The sequence below is a fragment of the Hemicordylus capensis genome, chromosome 2 (genome assembly GCF_027244095.1).
Source record: "Hemicordylus capensis ecotype Gifberg chromosome 2, rHemCap1.1.pri, whole genome shotgun sequence".
NCBI lineage: Eukaryota > Metazoa > Chordata > Lepidosauria > Squamata > Cordylidae > Hemicordylus > Hemicordylus capensis.
In genome coordinates this window covers 142,291,111-142,314,560 of record NC_069658.1, presented here as the reverse complement: position 1 = coordinate 142,314,560, position 23,450 = coordinate 142,291,111, and the positions used below count along the sequence as shown (strand labels likewise).

Sequence of the window (23,450 nt, the reverse complement as noted above, 5' to 3'; positions counted from 1 at the left end):
AACCCTAAGTATGACTCTCTGACTAATGGTTTATTAGGACTGTATGAAGCTTGGACCAAAGCAAATGAGTCTTCATAGCCCACCTGGCAATGCACAGAGGTGAATGTTCCTGTTGTGAAATGCTATGCTTTGTCCAGCTCTTATGGGGCTCCTTTCTCAGAAAATGGAATCTTTTCGAGTCGCAGTGCCATCTTGGAAGGCACACATGGAGCATTGGGAAATGTAGTTCTTCCCAATACTTTTCCCATAGAGCTTGAACATAGTGAAGACCATTGTCCTAGGTGAATGCATTTCAGGTGAAAGATGGCCTTCCCTCTTTAGCTATGCTGTCATATTTTCTCCAAGGTTTTCAGCTTGTACCCCGTATTCCTAGATAACAGGTTTGGAGAGTATGAGAGTCACTATAAGGGGTGCAGAAAATCCCGACGACAGATCCCCTGGACCTCTCTGTAACTTCAAAGAGCTGCCATCACTTATCAGTTTAAACCAAAGCTCACAGGAAACCTTATATAAAAGAGGTGTATAAGGACCCCAATACTTGCGCGGTGTCCTGAAACACTTAAAGATATAACTATTCTTTGTCACAGTAGGTTACATAGCTCCTATAGAGTACAGTTATAACCTTTCCCACCCTTGTTAAGCTGCTACCACTCTGGGCATACTCAAAAGCGCCTAGGCAATTCAAGTGAAACTGATGCCCTCCTGAATCAAGGAAAACAGTTTTATGTTTTGTAATGTGTTATTATTCCTCAGGATCATCAATATTGCTTTTTTTATTTATTTCATTTATATACCGCCCATCCAGGTCAATTTACATTAAACATTCAAACCATTTAAAACAGTAACATAAAATAAAAGTAGTCAAAATAGTAACAAAACTCTTTTAAAAACCAGTTAAATATTATTAAAAGCTGGGTTGAAAAGATGGGTCTTTGTGACTCTCTTGGGGGACTTCCGGTCGAAGCTCCCGGATGCACAAGCGTTTTTCTTCGCTCTCTTGAGTTTTGATTTGAATGGCCCATAAATCCTTCCTTTGGACGGTTTGTTCAGTTTCCCCCCCTTTACTCTGGGTTCTACCAGGGGTCAAGGGCATTGCTAGATTTATTCGGGCTATTTTACCATTCGGGCTATCTGGATTACTGGAACGCAAACGCAGGGGAGTGTAATGAATGATGGGTCCTAAACTCAAAAAAAGAACTATTTCTAAATCCAAGACTCTCCATAAACTTAAAAGAGCAGGGAAGAAATGTTGCCCTTCAGCAAATACCTCTTCAGTGATTGACAAAAGAGTGCTGCAGTCTGAAGGAGAGGAGTATTTTCCTCCTAGGCGTTTCTCCTTATCTTCCCAGCTGTCCTCCCCTGTGCAATTAAATTGTAATTCAAAGGATATTATGGAGGAAGGCAATTTTCTTTCACCTAGCCACACTTCTGAGCCTGCTGTTTGTTGTTGTATGTACTCTTCTGCACGTTGTGTGGCTCATAAGAATTCTTCAGCTCTGCCTGCTGCCCAGATGGAGAGTGGAGTTGAGGAACCACCTCTTATTTTTGCGGGAAACTCCTGTTACCTCTCCTCTCCCCAAGCAAGGATAGGCCACAAGTCGAAAGTCTTTGTTTGAGCTTGTGGAGGGATCTGTGTCCAGTATGGCTCTTTTGGTTCAGGAGTCCCCGAAGCTGCTCTTCCATCGTGTTACAGATGTTACTGAGCTCTTGGAACACCTGCTATCTGAGACGAGGAGAGCCTTTAGGTGTTATTGTCTTGATGGCAATTCGCTTAATAAGCCTAACAAGGGCTTATCCACTACTATTGAAGCGGGGACCCAGACAGAGGCGTCTTCTTCCTCCCTCCCAACTTCTCTGGCCCAGAGGCCTCGCCACCAACATAGAGGAATTCCTTTACGAACTTTTTTGGCAACAATGGGAGGGTATGTGCTGATGAGAAATCTTCCTATTCTCTAATTTATCAATCTAACCAACTGTTTTTGGTTGTGGTTTTTTTTTTTGAACTCTTATAATAGTGACATATGGCATTCCAAGGACCAAATTGTTAGCTCGCTTGCTTCCCTGCTAGCATTTCATCCTCATGTGGTTGATCTGGAGGACTTTTCTCTGCTAGATTCTACATCGCCGTATATATTAAAATTATAGCTGACGTTTACTAGAGATTTGATTCCTTTGTCCTTGTTACATATGAGGGACCACTTGGCAAAGTGGAATATCATTCCTAGACGTGTTTTTACAGAATTCATCAATTCTGGGGAGGTTAGGAACAGGGTCTCTCAGGGGCCCGCCAATTCTTTTCGGTCAAGTGCCCCGAGGGGATCCTCTCCCACCCATAAAGAAGCCCAGCTGTGCTACTTAACATCTGATCTTCCAGTCTGCTCTTCGGATGATAGTCTCCTGGGGTCCCCTGCATCTGTCTCCTCTATATCTTTTGACCCTGCCTTACTTCCACCAGGGGAGTCTAAGGATTTCGTCCCATTGACTAATTTGGAAGTTGGATCCGTTTATCCCTGATCTGTCTGATCTTATAGAAAACCTGCTGGACATGCCTTCGATAGTGCCACCTGCTGCCAACCAGGGCCTTCAGAGATCCTATCAGTCGCCCACCTTGTCTGACATCTCGGAGCCATCTGTGGTGGTGGATGATATGACTTGTGATCCTTCCTCCCTCCTTAAGGACGGCCTTTGGCCGAATATCGCCAAATTATCACGCCTTGAATCCATCTTGGCCGATAATCGTAAATTTAGGAAAAATCTTCTTGCTGTATCTCCTGGGAGTCCAACTTCTTTCCCAAGCTCTGCTTTGGAAAGGTCTTCGGCCTTGCTCCCTCGTGGGACAATTTGTTCCAGTATAGAATCTAATTTGCCGGTTTCTCATTTTCGAAATCAAAGGAAGAAGACGCTACAGGAGGAAAGTGTAAGAGATATTATTACACCTTCTTATTTATAGGAGAATGATAAATTTAACTCCTCCTGCATGAAGGATCAACTGTGCAGTTTGCCCACTGCTGATTTACACCATCTGGGACAGACTAAAATCTCAAATTTTTTCCCTCCCTTGGAAAAGACCTTAGGTAGCTTGGAAAAGTTATCAAGTCCTCTTTTGCAGAAATGACAGTTTCAGTCTGTTTTTGATAAGCAGGATTATTTGATGCCTATGTCTAGTTTTGCACCATCTGAAGGGAATATGGAAAGTTTTTCAGAGGTGAAATCCCCTGTGCTAACGTTACTGATGGGAAATGGCACTGGACCTTTATTTTCAGAGTTTTCACTTTTAAACAATCTATTCCTGCTCAATCAGAGATTTGTAATGCGAGCTGTAAACAGTCAACCTGGAAAATTCTTGGTTGGAATATTGCTGGGTGGAATGGGAAGAGATATGATATAGAGTTTATTACCTTCATACAATAGTGGGATATTTTAGTGTTTCAGGAGACATGGACAAAAGAAGAGATTAATATCAGTGGCTATACTATTTACTCATTGAAAGCTCATTCGGATACTAACAGGGGAAGGCTGAAGGCCGGATTAGTATGCTGCATATCGTTAGCTTTGAATGTAGAGTCCATTTGATTATCTGACCTTCCCCCTTATGCTATGGCAATTCTGATTAAGGCTAATTGTGGAGATTTGTTATTGTTTAATGTTTATCTGCCTCTGGGTCAAACACTCAATTCTTCTACTACTATTTGGCAACAGTTGGATTTATATATAACTGAAGCAATATTGAACTATCCTCATGCTTATGGTACTGATGATACAATGTTGATGGCCTCCCATTTTTGGAAATGGGGTGACTGTATAGATGGTGCCCCCGTTTCCAATCATTTTTCTAAAGATAAAGCCATCAATTCATCAGGAGCCCAACTGCTCTATCTATCTAGGATATTTGAGTTGACAATATTAAATGGTACTCTACCCACGGATATTCCTGGGGAATACACGTTTCTTTCCTTGCGGGGGGTAGTGTTGTGGATTTTGTTGTGGTTTCTAAATCTATTCTTCCTTATGTCACTTCTTTTGAGTTGGGGGAGCCAATTTTTAGTGAAATTTTCCTATGTTCATTTATCTAGATCTTCCCCAGGAAAGGAGGGATAATTTTTTCCCTGGTAGATTTTTTAAATCTACCAATTCAAGCTGCAAAATAAAATGGTTAAAGGAAGTAGAAAGTGAGATATCTATGTTCTATGATTCTCCCGAGGGTAGAAATCTATATAACTCTATTGTGCAAGCACATTTGGGCCCACAAACCATTACTGCTTATGTAAAATTAGAAGATGCTCTTATCCAAAAGTTTTCATGTCTGAGCAACTTACAGTCTTCATATGCTCACTGTAAGAGAGCAACTAATAATTGGTTTGACTCATGCTGCAGGACACTATGCAAACAATTGAAGAGTATTTACAGAGAGTCTAGATTGGGCTCAGAACAAACTCTCCCACCAATCTATTTTCAGATAAAGAAAGCATACAAAAGCAGTCTCAAATTTGCTAAACATCAAGCCTCACAAAATGCCCGGAATAAGCTTATATTGGCCACTAATAATAAAGATAGCCACACTTTTTGGAGAATTGTTTCTGTAACAAGCTGAGTTAACATGCCTTGTAGGATTTCGGCTAGATTGTGGGAAACCCACTTTTTTACAGTTTATAATGATGCACAGCCCAGCCAGGATTTTGTACCACCTCTGATCGATGTGTTTTCCCGTTGGCCCCCCATTACTCCGGCAGAAATAACGAATTTAGTAGGACGTTTAAAAACTGGAAAAGCCCCTGGTCCAGACCTTATTCTTCCTGAACTATTAAAAGCTAATATAGAATGGTGGGCCTTAGTTTTAGCTAATTTGTTTACATCTATGAACAGCACAGGAATTATACCAGAGCAATGGAAAACAGCAATAGTTGTTCCCATATTTAAAAATGGTTCTCATTTGGATCCATCTAATTATAGGCCCATAAGCTTGCTGTCCATGGTTGGTGAGTTATATGTTCTTTATATATTGGATAAGCTTGAGGCATGGATCTCAGAGAACTAGATTCTTGGGATTGAGCAAACAGGTTTTAGAGCAGGCCGCTCTACTCTAGATCATTGTATGATCTTGTATCATCCAGCGAAGAAATATTCTAGTGTCATTAAAGGCAAACTTTTTGTTGCTTTTATAGATTTCAAATCTGCGTTTGATTCTATTTCCAGACACTTATTATGGTCCAAACTTGAAAAAACTACAGTAGACAAGAGACTGTTATTCTTGATGATTCAGCTCTGTTCCACATCTTCATTACGGGTTAGGTATGCCACTAATGGGGCTCTGATTCAATTCCTTCTACTCATGGGGGTCAGACAGAATTGTGTCTTGGCCCCTACATTGTTTAATCTTTTAATTAATGATTTGGCCCAATGCCTGGAAAAGGTAGATTCACATGCACCGAAGCTGTCTGATAAATGAGTGCCGGTGTTGTTATACACGGATGACGCGGCTGTATTATCTCAGACTAGACTGAGTTCCAAAGATTGCTGTATGCTTTTGCCTGCTACTACAACGATAACAAGTTAGTTATCAATTATAAAAAATCAAAGGTCCTGTTTTTTTCTAAATCCAGGAAAGTATACAAATGGGTAGTAAACCAGAACCATATTGAGCAGGTTTACAAATACAAATATTTAGGCATTTCCCCCCCCAATATAAACTTCACTGGAATACCCACAGGCTGTCCTCCATCCATATAGCCCATAAAACTCTTAGTGCCTTTTTGAGCTTCTACTTTTCTAAAGGAGGCCAGTATATACCTATGGCACTCCAGGTATTTCGGGCTAAGATTGTGGCTCAATTACTTTTTGGAGCCTTATTATGGGTACAGGAGGTAACAATTGAATTGGAGAGAGTACAGTCTATATTCCTAAAAGCAATCTTTGCAGTGCCTAGGTGCGTGCCATATTCTGTTCTTTGCCTGGAATCTGGGTCTTTTCTATAGTCTGTAAAGCTTGGGAATCTACTTTTGCTAGATTAAACTCTGTTTAGAGATTCAGGAATTTTCTTTTTTTCCTTATGGTTGGACTCTTATCCAAACCCCTGGCTATCTTATGTAAACAAAAAAATAATGCCATTGGGACTCTCTCCTTCTGAACTACTTACTCTGGAGAATAATAAGGTGAAGGAAATAATATTTCTACAGTTGCATGACATTGAACGTCAGGAACTTACGTCTTTGGCTAACAGGACCTGCTCTCCCCTACACTTTGGGATCCCCCCCCCCGCCCACGGGATATAGATGTGCAAATTATCTAACAACGCTTCACTTCTCCAAGTTTTGGGTGGCATTTTCTTGGGCTCGCTTAAATGTGCTGCCCTCCTCTCTTCTGGAAAGAATGTTCGCTAAGGATTCTCCAGCTACGATTTTCTGCCCTTGTGGCTCTGGCCTCCTGGAAACTGTTACCCATGTTTTGTTATACTGCTCTTTGTATCAAGGTGTCAGAGAAGAACTTATTTTCCCCCTGTTAGTTAGATTTCCTGGAAGGTGTGAGCTTTTTTATACACAATATTGCCTGGCGGATACAAGCTGAGAGATCACAAAAGTGGTGGTCAAATTTTTTTATATTGCTATGAGATTAAGGTCTCAATTTTAGGAGTTGTTTGACTGTTTTTAAATTAATCTGTCCTGGATGCTTGTATACTGTTTTATTGTGTGTAATTTTCAGTCACTATTTGTGTATATTTGTTATTCTGATTTTTATCTCTTGGCTGGCCAACGGCTGTAATAAAAACCAATTGATTGATTGACTCTCTTGAAGGCCTCCAAAGACAACAAATCTCTTGAATTACGGGGAGTGCATTCCACAACCCGATCTCAAGTCACCATCAGATGAACTGGTGGCACCTGAAGATGGACCTCTCCTGATGATCTTAATGAACATTGAGGATCTTGCAGAGAAAGGTAACCCAGGCCTAAGCATTTCACAGCTTTAACCAGCATTTTGTATTTTACTTGGAAACACACTGGCAGCCAGTGCAACAGTTTAAGAACAGGCATAATGTGGTCTCTGAGTTACCCTGGAGACTAATCTGGCTTCCCCATTTTGGACTAACTGAAGTTTCTGAACTATGTACAAAGGCAGCCTTACATAGAGCACATAGTCCAGCCTGGAGGTTACTAGCTGATGAACCACTGTTTTGAGGTCATTCTCTTCAAGGAACAGGCAGAGCTGTCATATCCGCTGAAGCTGGTGAAAAGCGCTCTTAGCCATAGTCTCACCCTGAGACACCAGGGTGAGACCAAGATCCAGAGCATTCCCAAGCTACATTCCTGTTCTTTTTGAGGGAGTACAACCCCATTCAGAACAGGAGATTCTATTCCATTCTTCAGATTACAACCTTCCACAATGAGAACCTCTGTCTTGCTTGGATTCAGCTTCAATTTGTTATCCCTCATCCAGCCCATTACTGCATGTAGGCAGGCATTTAGGAAGACCATGCCATTTCCTGATAAGGATGACATGCAGAGATAGATTTGGGTGTCACCAGCATACTGATAACACCCAGCAACAAATCTCCTAATGATCTCACCCAGCAGTTTCATGTAGATGTTAAAAAGCATTGGTGACAGAATGGAGTCCTGAGGGACTCCATATAACAGCTCCCGTTTTGAAGAGCAACAGTCACCAAGCACCACCCTCTGAAGTCTACTTGAGAGATAGGAGTGGAACCATTGCAAGGCAGTGCCTTCTATTCCCAGATCTCTCATGTGATCCAGTAGGATACCATGGTCGATTGTATCAAAAGCTGCCAAGAGATCCAAAAGAACCAGCAGAATCACACTCTCTCTGTCAATTCCCTGGCTTAGCCATGGGGCTCAGGTTTGTGTTCAGCTGTTTGCCCGTTGATTAGAAAATGAAGCACACACTTCAAGAAATAGTGTCCCCTTGGGTGATAATGAATATGCAAGCCCCATTCTCCTTCACAGGGACTATTGGGATAGGCCCATAGTTGTCATGGCTGCTATGAAATCCTGAGCTGCACCAGACAAGCCAGTCTGGAAATGGACATTGAAATGCCCACCACCAGAAGCCTGGACGATTCCACCACCAGCTCCATCACCTCAGGGAATCGGTTAGGCAGCAGGATGGACAAGTGATCCATCCAAAAAGAGCTCGACAAGTGATCTTAAAATACACTGCTTTTTTGAAATTAACATTAATGGCCAACATTACACTTAATACAGTACTGGTGTTTTTGTTCCATCAGGGCTCCTGCATTGTGAAAGGAGGCTCTGGTGGTTTGGAACTGCCCAAGCTGCATTGTGTGTTGTGTCAGCCAATTTCTCAAAGAACAGATCTTTTAACCTTGCTGTAAGTTTGGGCATTATTGAAACCTAAAATAATGCCCCTGCTTACTTTACCAGGGAGCCACTGAACCACATTAATATCATAACATCAGCCCTCAAGAGGTTGGTCTCCTTTAACCACGCCCATTTCTCTTCACCCCCCCATCTGTGACTCTTCACCCCCCATCTGTGACTCTTTAAAAACAAATACAATATGTTGTCTAATAAAGTACCTCTGAGCATTAATCGTGCTGCTTTTTCTATTACGTAGAGAAATTGCAGCCTGTCCCAATAAACTAAGATGCAGTATTTCAAGCAGCCTTTGGAGACTGTTGCACTTCTCTGTATGAACAGTGATTAGTATCCAAGGACTTGGATGAAAAGCAGAGAAATGCTTTTGGGTTTTGTGCCATTTGCTTAACTGTTCCATGAAAAGTTCTCCTTCATTGAATGTGCCAATTTTTTTCAATACAATAATCAAAACTCATGAACATTCAGTACAATAGAACAGCTGCTATTGAAAAATAACATGTATGTTAAATTCTATTATTGACTATCAAATATTTGTTGAATATAACACCTAACCAGAGAAAGTTTGGAGATTATTCACTATCAAATTTCACAGACGAGAATTTTGAATAGCAAAATTTTGTTCGGGGGTAAATTCATTGCAGCTCTTCTAATCTATTTTGAATGAAGTCTTCAGGCCGTTGATGATACATGAAGGTGTACATGGCTTACATCAAAGGTTCATTGCATGAGTTGTAGTGTAATGGAGAAGTAGGTGGAGTCAAAACATGAGTCTTTACACTAGTCTGGAAAGAGGAGAAAAAAGTCAACATTAATTTTTGGCACCCCAAGATTACTGAGTCCATGATTATCCTAGATTGGCCATGCCAAGCATTGATTAGATAGGTGAGCAAGATTTCTTTTGCACAAGACATGAAGTAAGTGTGTGTGTTTGTGGTTTGAATGGGGCTATCTGGCATCCTTGATAACAAGGAGGATTATAACTTTCGTAGTCAGAACATTGTAGAGTACGAATAATCATACATAATTCTTTCCATCATCTCTGAGAATCTGTCTGCAGTCCACCTTCTCCTCCTGAACTGCTTTGCTAGTGTGGGCTATCGAAAAGCTCAGAGGGAGAGGAAGCTAATCTGAGGAAAAAAGTGCTACAGATACTCATTTCCATTTAAAAACTACCTAGAGTATAGCCTTCCTGCTGCCAAGTGCATTGGTAGTTTTTGTGACAGCAGTATTCATTCTCATTACTTAGTTAATATTTTGCTACAAGTTTATTCATTGTATTTGTCAATACCCATAGAAAATACAAATAAATACATACAAGCAGATAGGCCGATGAAGTGTTCCAAGGTTGGGCTTGGAGAAGAACATTGGGAGCTCATAAAAGCCTACCTCAAAGAAGCCCTCCAATGGTTTTTCTCAAAGCTTGAGCTCAGAAAGGTTCGTTAGCTTCTCTCCTCCATCCCTGCCAGCCCTCCACTCAGCCAAAAGGCACACCTCCCTGCCCTTTACTAATCAATTAGCAGGAACTTTTTGAGAAGGGAAGTTTAAGAAGGGAAGGAAGAAGGGAAGTTTGAGAAGAGAAGGAAGAAAGGAGAAGGCAGTAGTGTGTGTGTGTGTGTGTGTGTGTGTGTGTGTAGGGGCGCAGGGCAGTATTGTAAGCAATACTGTTTAACATCGAATTGAAGCCACTGTAAGACATCATCCAGTATGCAGGAGTTGGACAGGCCCAGAATCAACACATGGCATATTCGGGCAGCTTTGTTTAATAAGATAACTGTATTCAATTCTATGTTTAGAATACTTTTATGACATTCTAAGAAAAGAGTGGTCCCCACTCCCCCACCCCCAGCTTAACTTTGGGATTTTAAAAAAAAATTCTATTAATTTTACTGTACATGGAACAAGCTTCTGGTATTTATAGTATTGTTGAACCCAGAGCAAGTCAGGTTTGGGCTAAGATGAAGCCAGTTGTAAGCAGCAGCAGCAGCAGCAGCAGCAGCAAGAAAAGTCTCCTATTTATTTTCAGATTAGAACCAAGCCTGACTCAGATGTCTCTATAGAAGTGACTGACCAACCCTGGCCTAATAGTGTTAAGAGATTTCCTTGCTGGTTGGGCTTGTTGAACTGCCTTTTCCTCCCTTGGCCAGAGCAGAATGGTGATATAGAGGCTGAATTACAGTATGACATCCTTCAGGCCCCATCTTCATGACCTGCTGTAGCTTTGAATACAGAGAAGTATTCTGTATGGCTGTGGTCAAAAATTAAAGCCATTAATACTTGCTCTTTTTAAAGAGTAAAAGGGTTCTCAAGACTACTTTTTAAAAATAGTCTTGATAACAAGGCTCATGTACAGGATGGTAGAAAAACAGAACATTTAAACCAGATGTCTGTCTTTGCTTAGACAACTGTTCTATTGGGTAGTTAAGAGAGGCAATGGATACTGAATGAATGATCCTTTCTTTGGGTAAGAGCTATTAGAAGGAAAAGAGTTCCATAGCTTCCATCTTTCTGGTTGATCAGCATTTCTCTCTCCCTATCCTCATTGCATTTGGAGATTTATCTTTAGCCTGACAGACGCATAAGTGAAGGAACCTTAAGGCTCTGCATAGAATCTGGGTGTTTTGTTCAGCTCTAAATGAAGCCTTAATGTTAGTCTTACATTTTTTATGAGGAAGATACACTCAGTCGGTAATTGCTTCTAAGTGTAAGATCTGTTTTCATTTGAGACACTGTATTGATTAAATCTCCACAGACTGCTGCACAATCAGAAAAAGATAGGTCTCACGTTCTCCATCAGATTTTTTAAAATCCACTAATACCAAGGGGTCGCCCTTTGTTTTCTCACGCTATATTACACATATACCTAATTTATCTTGTTCTGCACCTTCTTTTGCACTTTGTAAAAGTGGACAAACAATACAACCTTGGAACAGAGATTAGTCTGCTTTTATGCTGATAGTTAGACCTAATGTTTTGCTCTTGGTAAACTTGATTATTTGCAGGTGGCCAGTATAACTACTTGAAGTAAAAGTCAGTTACAGTCGGTAGGATTGGGTTGGAGAGATCTAGCCTCCAATATGCTTACACACTAATCTCCATCTGTGTGGATTTGAGCCCCCCCCCACCTCGCATTTCACATTGGGTGCCAGGGCATGCTAGTGTGCAAGAGAACTATCACTATGCCACATGAAACCCCAAGGCTGTTATTTTTGGGGAATAAAAGTGACTAGTACTCCTCAGGGTGGCAGGTTTACCCCTGAGACCTCTAGCTGCTGATCCCCAATTGAAAACCAATAGCTCCAAAGATAATCCCACCAGCCATAGAGTAGATAATTTAAATTTCACACACAGAACTTTGACAGCCGTGTTCCCATTTTCAATGCAACCCTCTTTCAAGGGCCTGGCAGCACCCCTCACACCAGGGGAGGATCCAGTGGGGGGTGCAAGGGTGCAGTTGCACCCCTTGTGAATTTGTGTTGAGTCTCATTGAAATCGGCAGTAGCAGAGTAAAAAAACGGGTTAACTTTTCTCCTGCCATCTCCCAGCCTTATTGGTTCTGCTGGAGTCTTGTGCTCCTCCCCACTCTGCACTTGAATGTACTGTAATTGCATAGCCTAGGTAGCTGGCTGTGGGCTTGTTGTGTTGTCTCCCTCAAAGAAGGAAAGTAACACTTTTTTTAAACCAGCCCTTAGCTGTTTGTTTGTGTGTGATTTGTTTCCCTTGATTAAGCCACTGTGTTTCCCACACCCCTATGAACCATGTGTGAAGTTCCACCCCATGTGTGTGTTTGAGAATGAGTTTTAAATATTTTTTTAAAATCATTCTCAAACTGTTCCAATACAAACTTGTAAGGAAAATCCTCCCCATCCCAACAATATGCCTTCTTGTGAGGAAATTAGTCAGTGAAAGAATATTAAAAGCTTTTAAAAGAATAAGAGGGAAGAAAAATGCTCTGACAAAATGGATCTGTTTTAGTTTTTGTTTCTGCTTTTTTGTTCCTGAAGATACTAAACTGTTTATAGCTCTAATCTGGTCTCTCTGTGTGGGTTTCTTTCTCTCCTGCCCCCGACCGCACTTATTAAAAATATTTATATACTGCTTTTTTAGCAAGAGTTCTTAAAATGGCTTAAATAGCAAAATATGAGAAAATGGTTCTCTCTCAACATGTTTCCCCTTTTAATCATTACTATTTTATTTTGCTTTGTGCTTATAACAATAGTTCATATATAAATAACTTACATATTATCTTTTAATAAGCTTGTAATGGACTAAAATACCCCAACTTCTTGAAAGTCTTCACAAATTGCTAAAATGAACATTAAGCATTTCCCATCCCACACCAAAAGTCCATTTTTGTACACTTGCTTTAAAATAAGGCTTTGCAAATCAGATCACAAGAAACTCATTTTAAAAACTCCCTTGCCCATGAAATGATTGGTTGTCTTTAAATTCTAAGAAATTGGGGTAACACCCATATATGACATTCTGCTGTCCTGTTTGAAATCAAATTGGTGGCTTTTCTTTCTGTAGTGTATACACACACACACACACACACACACACACACACACACACACAAACACCAGTGTATACACACACTATACACTGTAGTATACAGAACATATACTATAGTTGCATAGAATTTTTGCTGAAATGAAATGTAGTTAATAGAAGAGATCAAACTGGATTGCATGCTGCCGTGGTTGGTGTAAAAATGCAATTTGAATTTGCTTCTGAGTTTACATGCTTAGGATTGGAGTGCATGTGTCTAAAAGTCAACATATACATATATTGTTGTATATATTGTTGTATATATATATTGTTGTATATATATCTTTGTAGGAAGAACAGGAACACACATCCTGTTCTTCCTACAAAGAGGTCAGGGTAGTGTACATGTTCTTCCTCCCCACTTTTATCCTCACAACAATCCTGTGAGGCTGGTTTGGAGGAGGGAGAGAGTGTCTTAGCTAAAGTCCCACAGTGAGTTTCATGACTAGTTGCTCGACCCTCAGAGTTGAGCAACTACAGGCCTGTCTCCAGCCTTCTGTGTCTGGGCAAGGTAATTGAGAAGGTGGTGGCCTCCCTCCTCCAGACAGTCTTGGAGGAAACTGATAATCTTGACCCATTTTAAACTGGCTTTCGGGCTGGCTATGGGGTGGAGACTGCCTTGGTCGGCCTGATGGATAATCTCCAATTGGGAATGGACAGAGGTGACTCTGTTTGTCCTTTTGGACCTCTCTGTGGCTTTCGATACTATCGACTATAGTATCCTTCTGGAGCGTCTGAGGGGGTTGGGAGTTTGAGTCACTGCTTTGCAGTGGTTCCGTTCCTACCTCTCAAGTAGGTTCCAGGTGGTGTCACTTGGAGACTGCTCTTCTTCAAAATCTGAACTTTTGTATGGTATGCCTCAGGGCTCCATATTGTCTCTGATGTTAACATCTACATGAAACCACTGGGAGAGATCATGAGGAGATTTGGTGCAGGGTGTAATCAGTATGCTGATAACATCAGTGTCATCGACCCTTTAGGGAACAGTGACCGCAGTGCTATCACATTCAGCATACATGCGGGGAGAGAATCACCAAGGATGTCTAACACGGACATTTTGAATTTCAGAAGAGGAAACTTCTCCAAAATGAGGAATATGGTGAAAAGAAAGCTGAAAGGGAAATCCAGGAGAGTCACTTCGCTCCAGAGTGCATGGAGTTTACTCAAAACCACAATACTAGAAGCCCAGTTAGATTGTATACCCAAAAGGAGGAAAGATACCACTAAGTCCAGGAGGATGCCAGCATGGCTCACGGGTACCGTCAAAGAAGCCATAAAAGGGAAGAAGACTTCCTTCCGAAATTGGAAGGCCTGTCCAAATGAAGAGAACAGAAAGGAACACAAACTCTGGCAAAAGAAATGCAAGGTGACAATAAGGGAGGCGAAAAGAGAGTTTGAGGAACATTTAGCCAAAAGTATCAAGGGGAATAACAAAAACTTCTTTAAGTACATCAGAAGCAGGAAACCTGCCAGGGAGGCGGTTGGGCCATTAGACAATGAGGGAGTGAAAGGGATTATTAAGGAGGATATGGAGGTTGCAGAGAAGCTAAATGAGTTCTTTGCATCTGTCTTCACAGCAGAGGATACTGAGCATATACCTGTTCCTGAACCAGGCTTTTTAGGGATGGAGGCTAGAGAGCTGAATCAGATAGTAGTGAGAAGAGAAGATGTACTAAACTGTCTTGAAAAACTGAAAGCTAACAAATCACCAGGGCCGGATGGCATCCATCCAATAGTCCTCAAAGAACTCAAATGTGAAATTGCCGACCTCCTTGCTAAAATTTTCCACTTATCCCTGAAAATGGGCTCTGTACAAGAGGACTGGAGAGTAGCAAATGTAACACCGATTTTCAAAAAGGGACCCAGGGGCGATCCGGGAAATTACAGGCCATATAGCCTAACATCAGTTCCAGGCAAATTGATGGAAAGCATCCTCAAGGATAAAATTGTAAAGCACCTAGAAGAACAGGCCCTACTGGGAGTGAGCCAGCATGGCTTCCGCAAAGGTAGATCTTGCCTCACCAACCTTTTGCACTTCTTTGAGGGTGTCAACGAGTGTGTGGATCAAGGTGATCCAGTTGACATAGTCTACCTGGACTTCCAAAAAGCTTTTGACAAAGTTCCTCATCAAAGACTCCTGAGCAAACTTAGCAGTCATGGGATAAGGGGACAGGCACATGTGTGGATTGCTAACTGGCTGAAAGACAGAAAACAGAGGGTACGTATAAATGGAGAGTTTTCACACTGGAGGGAAGTAAGAAGTGGGGTCCCCCAGGGATCTGTACCGGGACCGGTGCTTTTTAATTTATTCATAAATGATCTAGAAGCAGGGGTAAGTAGCGAGGTGGTCAGATTTGCAGATGATACCAAACTCTTCCGGGTAATGAAATCCAAAACGGATTGTGAGCAGCTCCAAAAGGATCTCTCCAAGCTGGGGGAATGGGCAACAAAATGGCAAATGCAGTTAATGTTAGCAAGTGTAAAGTGATGCACATTGGGACGAAAAACCCCAACTTCGAGTATATGCTGATGGGATCCGAGCTGTCAGTGACGGACCAGGAGAGGGATCTTGGGGTCGTGGTGGACAGCTCGTTGAAAGTGTCGACTCAATGTGCGGCAGCTGTGAAAAAGGCCAATTCTATGCTAGGGATCATTAGAAAGGGGATTGAAAATAAAACGGCTAATATTATAATGCCCTTATACAAAACTATGGTGCGACCACACTTGGAGTACTGCGTACAATTCTGGTCACCACATCTTAAAAAGGATATTGTTGAACTGGAAAAGGTGCAGAAGAGGGCAACCAAGATGATCAGGGGCCTAGAGCACCTTTCTTATGAGGCAAGACTACAACACCTGGGGCTTTTTAGCTTAGAAAAAGACGACTGCGGGGAGACCTGATAGAGGTCTACAAAATCATGCATGTTTTGGAGAATTTGGAGAGAGAGAAATTCTTTTCCCTCTCATATAACACTAGAACCAGGGGTCACTCCATGAAATTGATTGCCAGGAGGTCTAGGACCAACAAACGGAAGTACTTTTTCACACAATGCGTGATCCACTTGTGGAACTCTCTGCCACAGGACGTAGTGACAGCCAACAACCTGGAGGGGTTGGATAACTTCATGGAGGAGAGCTCCATCAATGGCTACTAGTCGGAGGACTGTGGGCCACCTCCATTCTCAAAAGGCAGTATGGCTCTGAGAACCAGTTGCAGGGGAGAAATGGCAGGAGAGAGGGCACGCCCTCAACTCCTGCTTGTGGCTTCCAGCAGCATCTGGTGGGCCACTGTGAGAAACAGGATGCTGGACTAGATGGGCCTTGGGCCTGATCCAGCAGGGCTGTTCTTATATTCTTATGACACCCAAATCTATTTCTCCATGTCAGCAGCATCAGGAGAGGGCATAACCTCCCTAAATGCCTGCCTGGAGTTGGTGATGGGCTGGATGAGGGATAACAAACTGAGACTGAATCCAGATAAGACAGAGGTACTCATCATGAGGGATCGTAACCCGAGAGACAATTTTGATTTGCCTGTTCTGGATGGGGCCACACTTCCCCAGAAGGAACAGGTATGCAGTCTATGGGTGCTTCTGGATCCAAGCCTCTCCCTGGTCTCCCAGGTTGAGGGAGTTGCCAGTAGTGCTTTCTATCAGCTTCAGCAGATACACCAGCTACGTCCATTCCTTGAGATGGATGACTTCTAAACAGTGCTACATCTGCTGGTAACCTCCAGACTGGATTACTGCAATGCACTCTGTGTGGGGCTGCCCTTGTATGTAGTTCGGAAACTACAGTTAGTCCAGAATGCAGCAGCCAGGTTGGTCTCTGTGTCATCTTGGAGAGACCATATTACTCCTGTATTGAAGGAGCTACACTGGCCGCCGATATGTTTCCGGGCAAAATACAAGGACCGCGCCAGATGCTATAGTCCCTGGACATCTGGTGGCAAGTGGGCTACAGGACTCAGGATCTTCAGTTGAGCAACCAGGGCTGGAGACAGCAAAGTTACTGGAAGAAATGTCGCTTAACCGAAAAAAATATATGAAAAATGCCAACAAGGAAATAATGATCTGCTATTACAAGTCTAGTCCAACTAGAAGAGGTTATTTTAAAAGAATGTACAAAATTTGGAAAGAGAAGCATCCAGACACAGAAATAACAGAACAAAGGCTAGCAGACCAGAGAAGATTCCTAATAAGAAATAAAGTATTCACAGGAGTAGAGCTGGAAGAACTGCAAAGAGCAACACAGGTTGCTGTGTTGGAAGAACTGCAAAGAGCAAAGTGTTGGAAGAACTGCAAAGAGCAACACAGGTTGCAACACAGGTTGCTCTTCTTCAAGCTATGGAAGAAGAATTATCAGCAATTGAAGCCGTTGCTCAGGCGCAGGTGGAGGAGGTGTTGGAAAACGAGGATGCCACTGTTGCTGAACTGTTTCAAAATCAAAACCAGGCAACCTCCCCTTTGCCTTCACCTCAAAAACCCAAGTGCCGTTTAACAGAAAAGCAACAAGAACTAAAGCAAAAAAATAACTGAGCACATGAACCAAACAACCACCAGGGTTCGACTTCCAGCTCTAAAAACAGTTGCCAAAAAGCAGCTTGCTCAGGCATTAAAAAATGTCAATGCTGCACTTGCAGAAATAACAACCAATAATTTGCAAGAAACAAACCAACTAATGTACCGTGCAGCAACAATAACAACACAAGAGCTCGGATATAAGATCAGTGGACCTGTAAAACAAGAAAGCAGTACATCACCTAAATGGAAGATTCGATTAGAAAATAAAACCTCCAGACTTAGATCAGATGCTAGTAAATTGAAAGATATGAAAGACAAGAAGCTGAAGAACGAAAACACCAAACAGTATCTGATCCAAAAATACCACCTAGATTCAAGGAAAATTAGAGAAGTCCTGGAAATAATAAAGCAGCAAATAACAGCAGTGTCAAAGAAGATTAGCAGATATGAAGCCAGAATTACACAACACAGGCAAAATCTCCAATTCCAGTCGAATCAGAGACGTTTCTACCAAAGCATAGAAGGAGAAACTGTAAGAAACCTAGAAACACCAAATAAAGAAGAAACAGTGCAATTCTGGCGGAAATTATGGGACAATCCAATAGATTATAATAAAAAAGCAGGCTGGATGAAAGAGGTCAAAAAATGTAACCAGCAAATGCAAGATCTAATAATAACACCAGAATTAATAAGTGAAAGAGCAAAGAAAATAAAAAATTGGACTGCGCCAGGCGACGATGAACTGCATGGCTTTTGGCTTAAACACCTAACAAGCCTTCATAAACAACTATCAAAATAGTTCAATCACATCATGAAAGGCGGTGATATTGAACAATGGCTAACAACTGGGGAAAATCTCATCATGAAAGACCCAGCAAAAGGTGCAGTTCCAAGTAATTATAGATTTTAGAGTAAAAATGATTTTAGAAAACTGCAAGAGAAGAAACACAAATCTAAGTGTTGCATGGATTGACTACAAGAAAGCCTTTGATTCATTGCCTCACACATGGATACTAAAATGTTTAGAAACAACTGGTGTCAGCAAAAACATTCAGATATTTATTTAAAAAGCAATGAGCATGTGGAGTACACAGTTAACAATCAATGGCGAGGCACTTGGACAGGTTAGCATTAGAAGAGGCATTTTCCAAGGGGACTCACTATCCCCTCTGTTGTTTGTAATCGCCATGACCCCACTTTCACAAATACTAAACAAAACAGGCCTCGGATACCAAACATCTAAAACATCAAGTAAAATCAACCATCTGCTGTACATGGACGATCTGAAGTTGTATGGAAAGTCCCAGTCAGGAATCAAATCACTGCTAAACACTGTCCGTATATTCAGTAGCGATATAGCAATGGAGTTTGGAGTAGACAAGTGTGCTGCATTAATAATGAAAAGAGGAAAGATAACAAAAACAGAAGGAATAGAACTGCCCAATGGAAGCAAGATCAAGAACCTGGAAGAGAAAGAACCTTACAAATACTTGGGCATTCTCCAGGCTGATAACATCGCACACACTGAAGTTAAAAGAAAAATTGGAAGTGAATACATCAGGAGAGTTAGAAAAATCCTCAAGTCCAAACTCAATGGCGGGAACACCATACATGCCATAAACACCTGGGCTATACCTGTTATCAGATACACTGCAGGAATAATAGACTGGACCTAGGCAGAGCTAGACACGCTAGATCGTAAGAGCAGGAAAATCATGACCATCAATCATGCTCTGCACCCCCGCAGTGATGTAGATAGGCTCTACCTCCCTCGCAGCTCAGGTGGAAGAGGAATGCTGCAAGTCCATCAAACAGTAGAGGAGGAGAAAAGAGGCCTTGAAGAATATATCAAGGACAGGGAAGAAGATGCACTTCAAATGGTCAAGAACGAGAAACTATTCAACACCAATGAAACAAAGCAGGCCTACAAGAAAGAACAAGTCAAGAATCGAGCAGAAAAATTGAGAAATAAGCTCCTGCATGGTCAATATTTGCACAATATAAGTGGAAAATCAGACATCACCAAGACCTGGCAATGGCTTAAGAATGGCAACTTGAAGAAAGAAACAGAGGGTTTAATACTGGCTGCACAAGAACAGGCACTAAGAACAAATGCAATAAGAGCCAAAGTAGAAAAATCCACAACAAACAGCAAGTGCCGCCTTTGTAAAGAAGCAGATGAAACCGTGGACCACCTAATCAGCTGTTGTAAGAAGATCGCACAGACTGACTACAAACAAAGGCATGACAAGGTAGCAGGGATGATACACTGGAACATCTGCAAAAAATACAAGCTACCTGTAGCCAAAAATTGGTGGAACCATAAAATTGAAAAAGTTGAATAAAATGAAGATGTAGAAATATTATGGGACTTCTGACTACAAACAGACAAATATCTGCCACACAATACACCAGATATAACTGTAGTTGAGAAGAAAGAAAAACAAGTCAAAATAATCGACATAGCAATACCAGGGGATAGCAGAATAGAAGAAAAAGAAATAGAAAAAATCACCAAATACAAAGATCTACAAATTGAAATTGAAAGTCTGTGGCAGAAAAAGACCCAAATAATCCCAGTGGTAATTGGCGCCCTGGGTGCAGTCCCAAAAGACCTTGAAGAGCACCTCAACACCATAGGGGCCACAGAAATCACCATCAGCCAATTACAAAAAGCAACTTTACTGGGAACAGCCTATATTTTGTGCCGATATCTATAACAACCAACAGTATTGATGATAAAATTCAGCCATCCCAGGTCCTTGGGAAGGACTCGATGTCTGGATAAAACAAACCAGTCAATAACACCTGTCTGACTGTGTAAACAAGAAATAATAATAATAATAATAATAATAATAATAATAATAATAATAATAATAATAATTCGATTTCTATACCGCCCTTCCAAAAATGGCTCAGGGCGGTTTACAAAGAGAAATAACAAATAAGATGGCTCCCTGTCCCCAAAGGGCTCACATTCTAAAAAGAAACATAAGACACACACCAGCAACAGTCACTGGAAGTACTGTGCTGAGGGTGGATAGGGCCAGTTACTCTCCCCCTGCTAAATAAAGAGAATCACCACGTTAAAAGGTGCCTCTTTGCCCAGTTAGCAGGGGTAACCCTAAAGCCCTAAACAGCTTGGGCCTTGGGTATTTAAAAGAAAGTTTTCTTCGTCATGAACCCCGCTGCCCACTGTGATCATCTGGAGAGGTCCGTCTGCATTTGGCACCAGCTCCTCTGGTGGCGACTCAGGAACGGGCCTTCTCCGTTGATGCCCTGAGGCTTTGGAATGCGCTCCCTAGTGAAATGAGAGCCTCCCCATCTCTGCCAGCTTTTTAAAAGTCTTTAAAGACACATCTGTTCACCCAGGCTTTTAATTAATATTGTTTTAATGGTTTTAATGCTGTTTTAAAATATTATTTTTAAAAAAATTAAATTGTTGTCATGTTTAAAACATTTTGTTTTTGTTTTAACTAATGTTTTACTTCCTGTTTTTGTTTTATTTATTATTATTTATTATTAAAACTTTTATACCGCCCTTCCAAAAGGCTCAGGGCGGTTTACATTACATTTGTTGTAAACCGCCCAGAGACATAAGTTTTGGACGGTATAAAAATATGTCAAATTTAAATAAATAAAGAAAGAAAGAAAGAAAGAAAGAAAGAACACAAGTCCCTCAATCCTAGTCTTAACACTCTAATCACTATGGCACACTGGTTCTCAACTGTGTGCGTGTTGATTGCAGGAGAAATCTGATGCAGGAGAAAAAGGAGATTCATTTTTTTTAGGGTGAAGCAAACTAGTGTGGAGGACAGTGTGGGATACCTTTAAAAGGGCATGAAAGGGTTCAATTACCACAATCTGGGGAGGCTGTGTGCCCAAACCATGGATCTTTTAAGTACCTAGCAAGACCTCTGCAAGGGAGAAAGGAAGAGTGGCATGATTGTCCATGCAAAATCTGGTATCAGCAGGTATGTCCAGAATTTCTTCTAAAAATACCCCCCCCCAAATCAATCTTTCCCTGAGTATATTTTAGTGTAAAAAGTAGTTAATTCAGCTAATTTAAGTGGAAGGGCAAGGGAGGGGTGGAATGAGAGAGAGAGCGCGCAGAGAGGAGGAGGAAGACAGAGGATGGTGCAAAGTGGGAGCAAGGCTATGTGTGGCTCCCCAGAGGTACATTGGAATCTAATCTGGCCCACTACCAGATTTGAGTTTGACACCCCCTGGCATAGTGCCTTTGTAAGAGAAATAAAATCCAAGCCCTATTATTTTTATATTGCGGGGGGATCTTTTATAGGGGGGATTCCTGTTGCACCCCCTGTAAGTGTGACTCCTGAGGAAGTGGAGAAACTGCTTCAGACTGTGCGCCCTACAACCTGTTCTCTTGACCCTTGGCTTATCGCATTGGATAATCATATTATCAGAGAGGATCTGGTTAATATTATAAGTGCTTCTCTGAGGGAGGGCAGGATACCTTCTTGTCTTAAGGAGGCTATTATTAGACAGCTTTTGAAGAAAGCTACGCTGGATCCCTCAGAGTTAGCTAATTACAGACCTGTTTCTAATCTTCCATGGTTGAGCAAGGTGGTTGAGTGGATGGTGGCCTCTCAGCTCCAGGCAGTTTTGGATGATGCAGATTATCTAGACCCATTTCAAACTGGCTTTCGTGTGGGCTATGGGGTCGAGACTGCCTTGGTCGGCCTGCTGGATGATCAACAGCTGGCTATCGACAGAGGGAATGTGACTCTGCTGGTCCTTTTGGATCTCTCTGTAGCTTTCGATACTTTCAACCATGGTATCCTTCTGGATGGCCTGGGGGACATGGGATGGGGTGGCACTGTCTTATAGTGGTTCTGCTCCTACCTCTCTGGCAAATTCCAGATAGTGTCAATTGGAGACTGTTGTTCCGCTAAGCGAGAACTGAAGTATGGAGTCCCACAAGGCTCCATACTGTTTCCAGTGCTCTTTGACATCTACATGAAACTGCTGGGAGAGATCATCAGGAGGTTTGGTGCTGGGTATTATCAATATGCTGATGACACCCAGATTTACTTTTCCATGCTGACCTAATCAGGTAATGGCATATCTTCCCTAAATGCCTGTCTGGAGGTAGTAATGGGCTGGATGAGGGATAACGAACTGAAGTTGAATCCAAAGAAAAGACAGAGGTACTGACTATGGGGGGCCAGGACCCGAGAGATGGTTTAGATCTGCCTGTTCTGGATGGGGTTACACTCCCTGTGAAAGATCAGATACGTAGCTTGGGAGTGCTCCTGGACCCAAAGCTCTCCCTGGTTTCTCAGGTTGAGGTGGTGGCCAGGAGTGCTTCTTATCAGTTTTGGTTGATATGTCAGCTACATCCATTTCTAGAGATAAATGGTTTTAAAATGGTGGTACATATGCTGGTAACCTCCAGGCTTGACTATTGTAATGCGCTCTATGTCGGGCTGCCTTTGTACATAGTCCAGAAACTACAATTGGTACAGAATGTGTCAGCCAGATTTGTCTCTGGGACAACACAAAAGAACCACATAACACCTGTTCTAAAAGAACTGCACTGGCTGCCAATATGTTTTTGGGTGAAATACAAAGTGCTGGTTATTACCTATGAAGCCCTTAATGGCTTGGGTCCAGGCTATTTGAGAGAGCGCCTCTTTTGTCATAATCCCTGCCGCCTGTTACAATCTTCTGGAGAGGTCCAGTTATGGTTGCCACTGGCTCATTTGGTGGCGATCCAGGACTGGGCTTTTTCTGTGGCTGTCCCAGGGCTTTGGAATAAGCTTCCTGCTGAAATAGGAGCATCTCCTTCTCTGTTTGTTTTCAGGAAGAACCTCAAGACCCTCCTGTTCTCTTAGGCTTTCAATTAGAATTAATTTCAATAATCTTATTATATTGATTTTATGGTCATGTATTTTAATTTGTGGCTTTTACATATTTTAAGTTTTGTACACTGCCTAGAGATATGCATATCAGGCAGTATAAAAATATGATAGATAGATAGATAGATAGATAGATTTCCTGCTGGAT

The 23,450-nt window shown here is 41.8% G+C and overlaps 1 protein-coding gene across 7 annotated transcripts in view; it reads left to right on the top strand.

The window, feature by feature from the left end:
- The window catches only part of LOC128342137 (uncharacterized), a 326,129-nt gene that overhangs the window by 150,122 nt on the left and 152,557 nt on the right, over positions 1-23,450 (top strand). For 6 of the 7 annotated variants that reach the window (XR_008314788.1, XR_008314790.1, XR_008314789.1 and 3 more), the window contains one exon: positions 6,790-6,932. Coding sequence is in view for 2 of the 7 variants with exons in the window: in XM_053289048.1 (XP_053145023.1) it covers positions 6,790-6,932 (143 nt within the window). In the remaining 5 variants the exon portion in view is untranslated. Of the gene's footprint in view, positions 1-41; positions 100-6,789; positions 6,933-23,450 lie in introns of those variants that run through there. The other variant, XM_053289047.1, reaches the window with a different exon arrangement.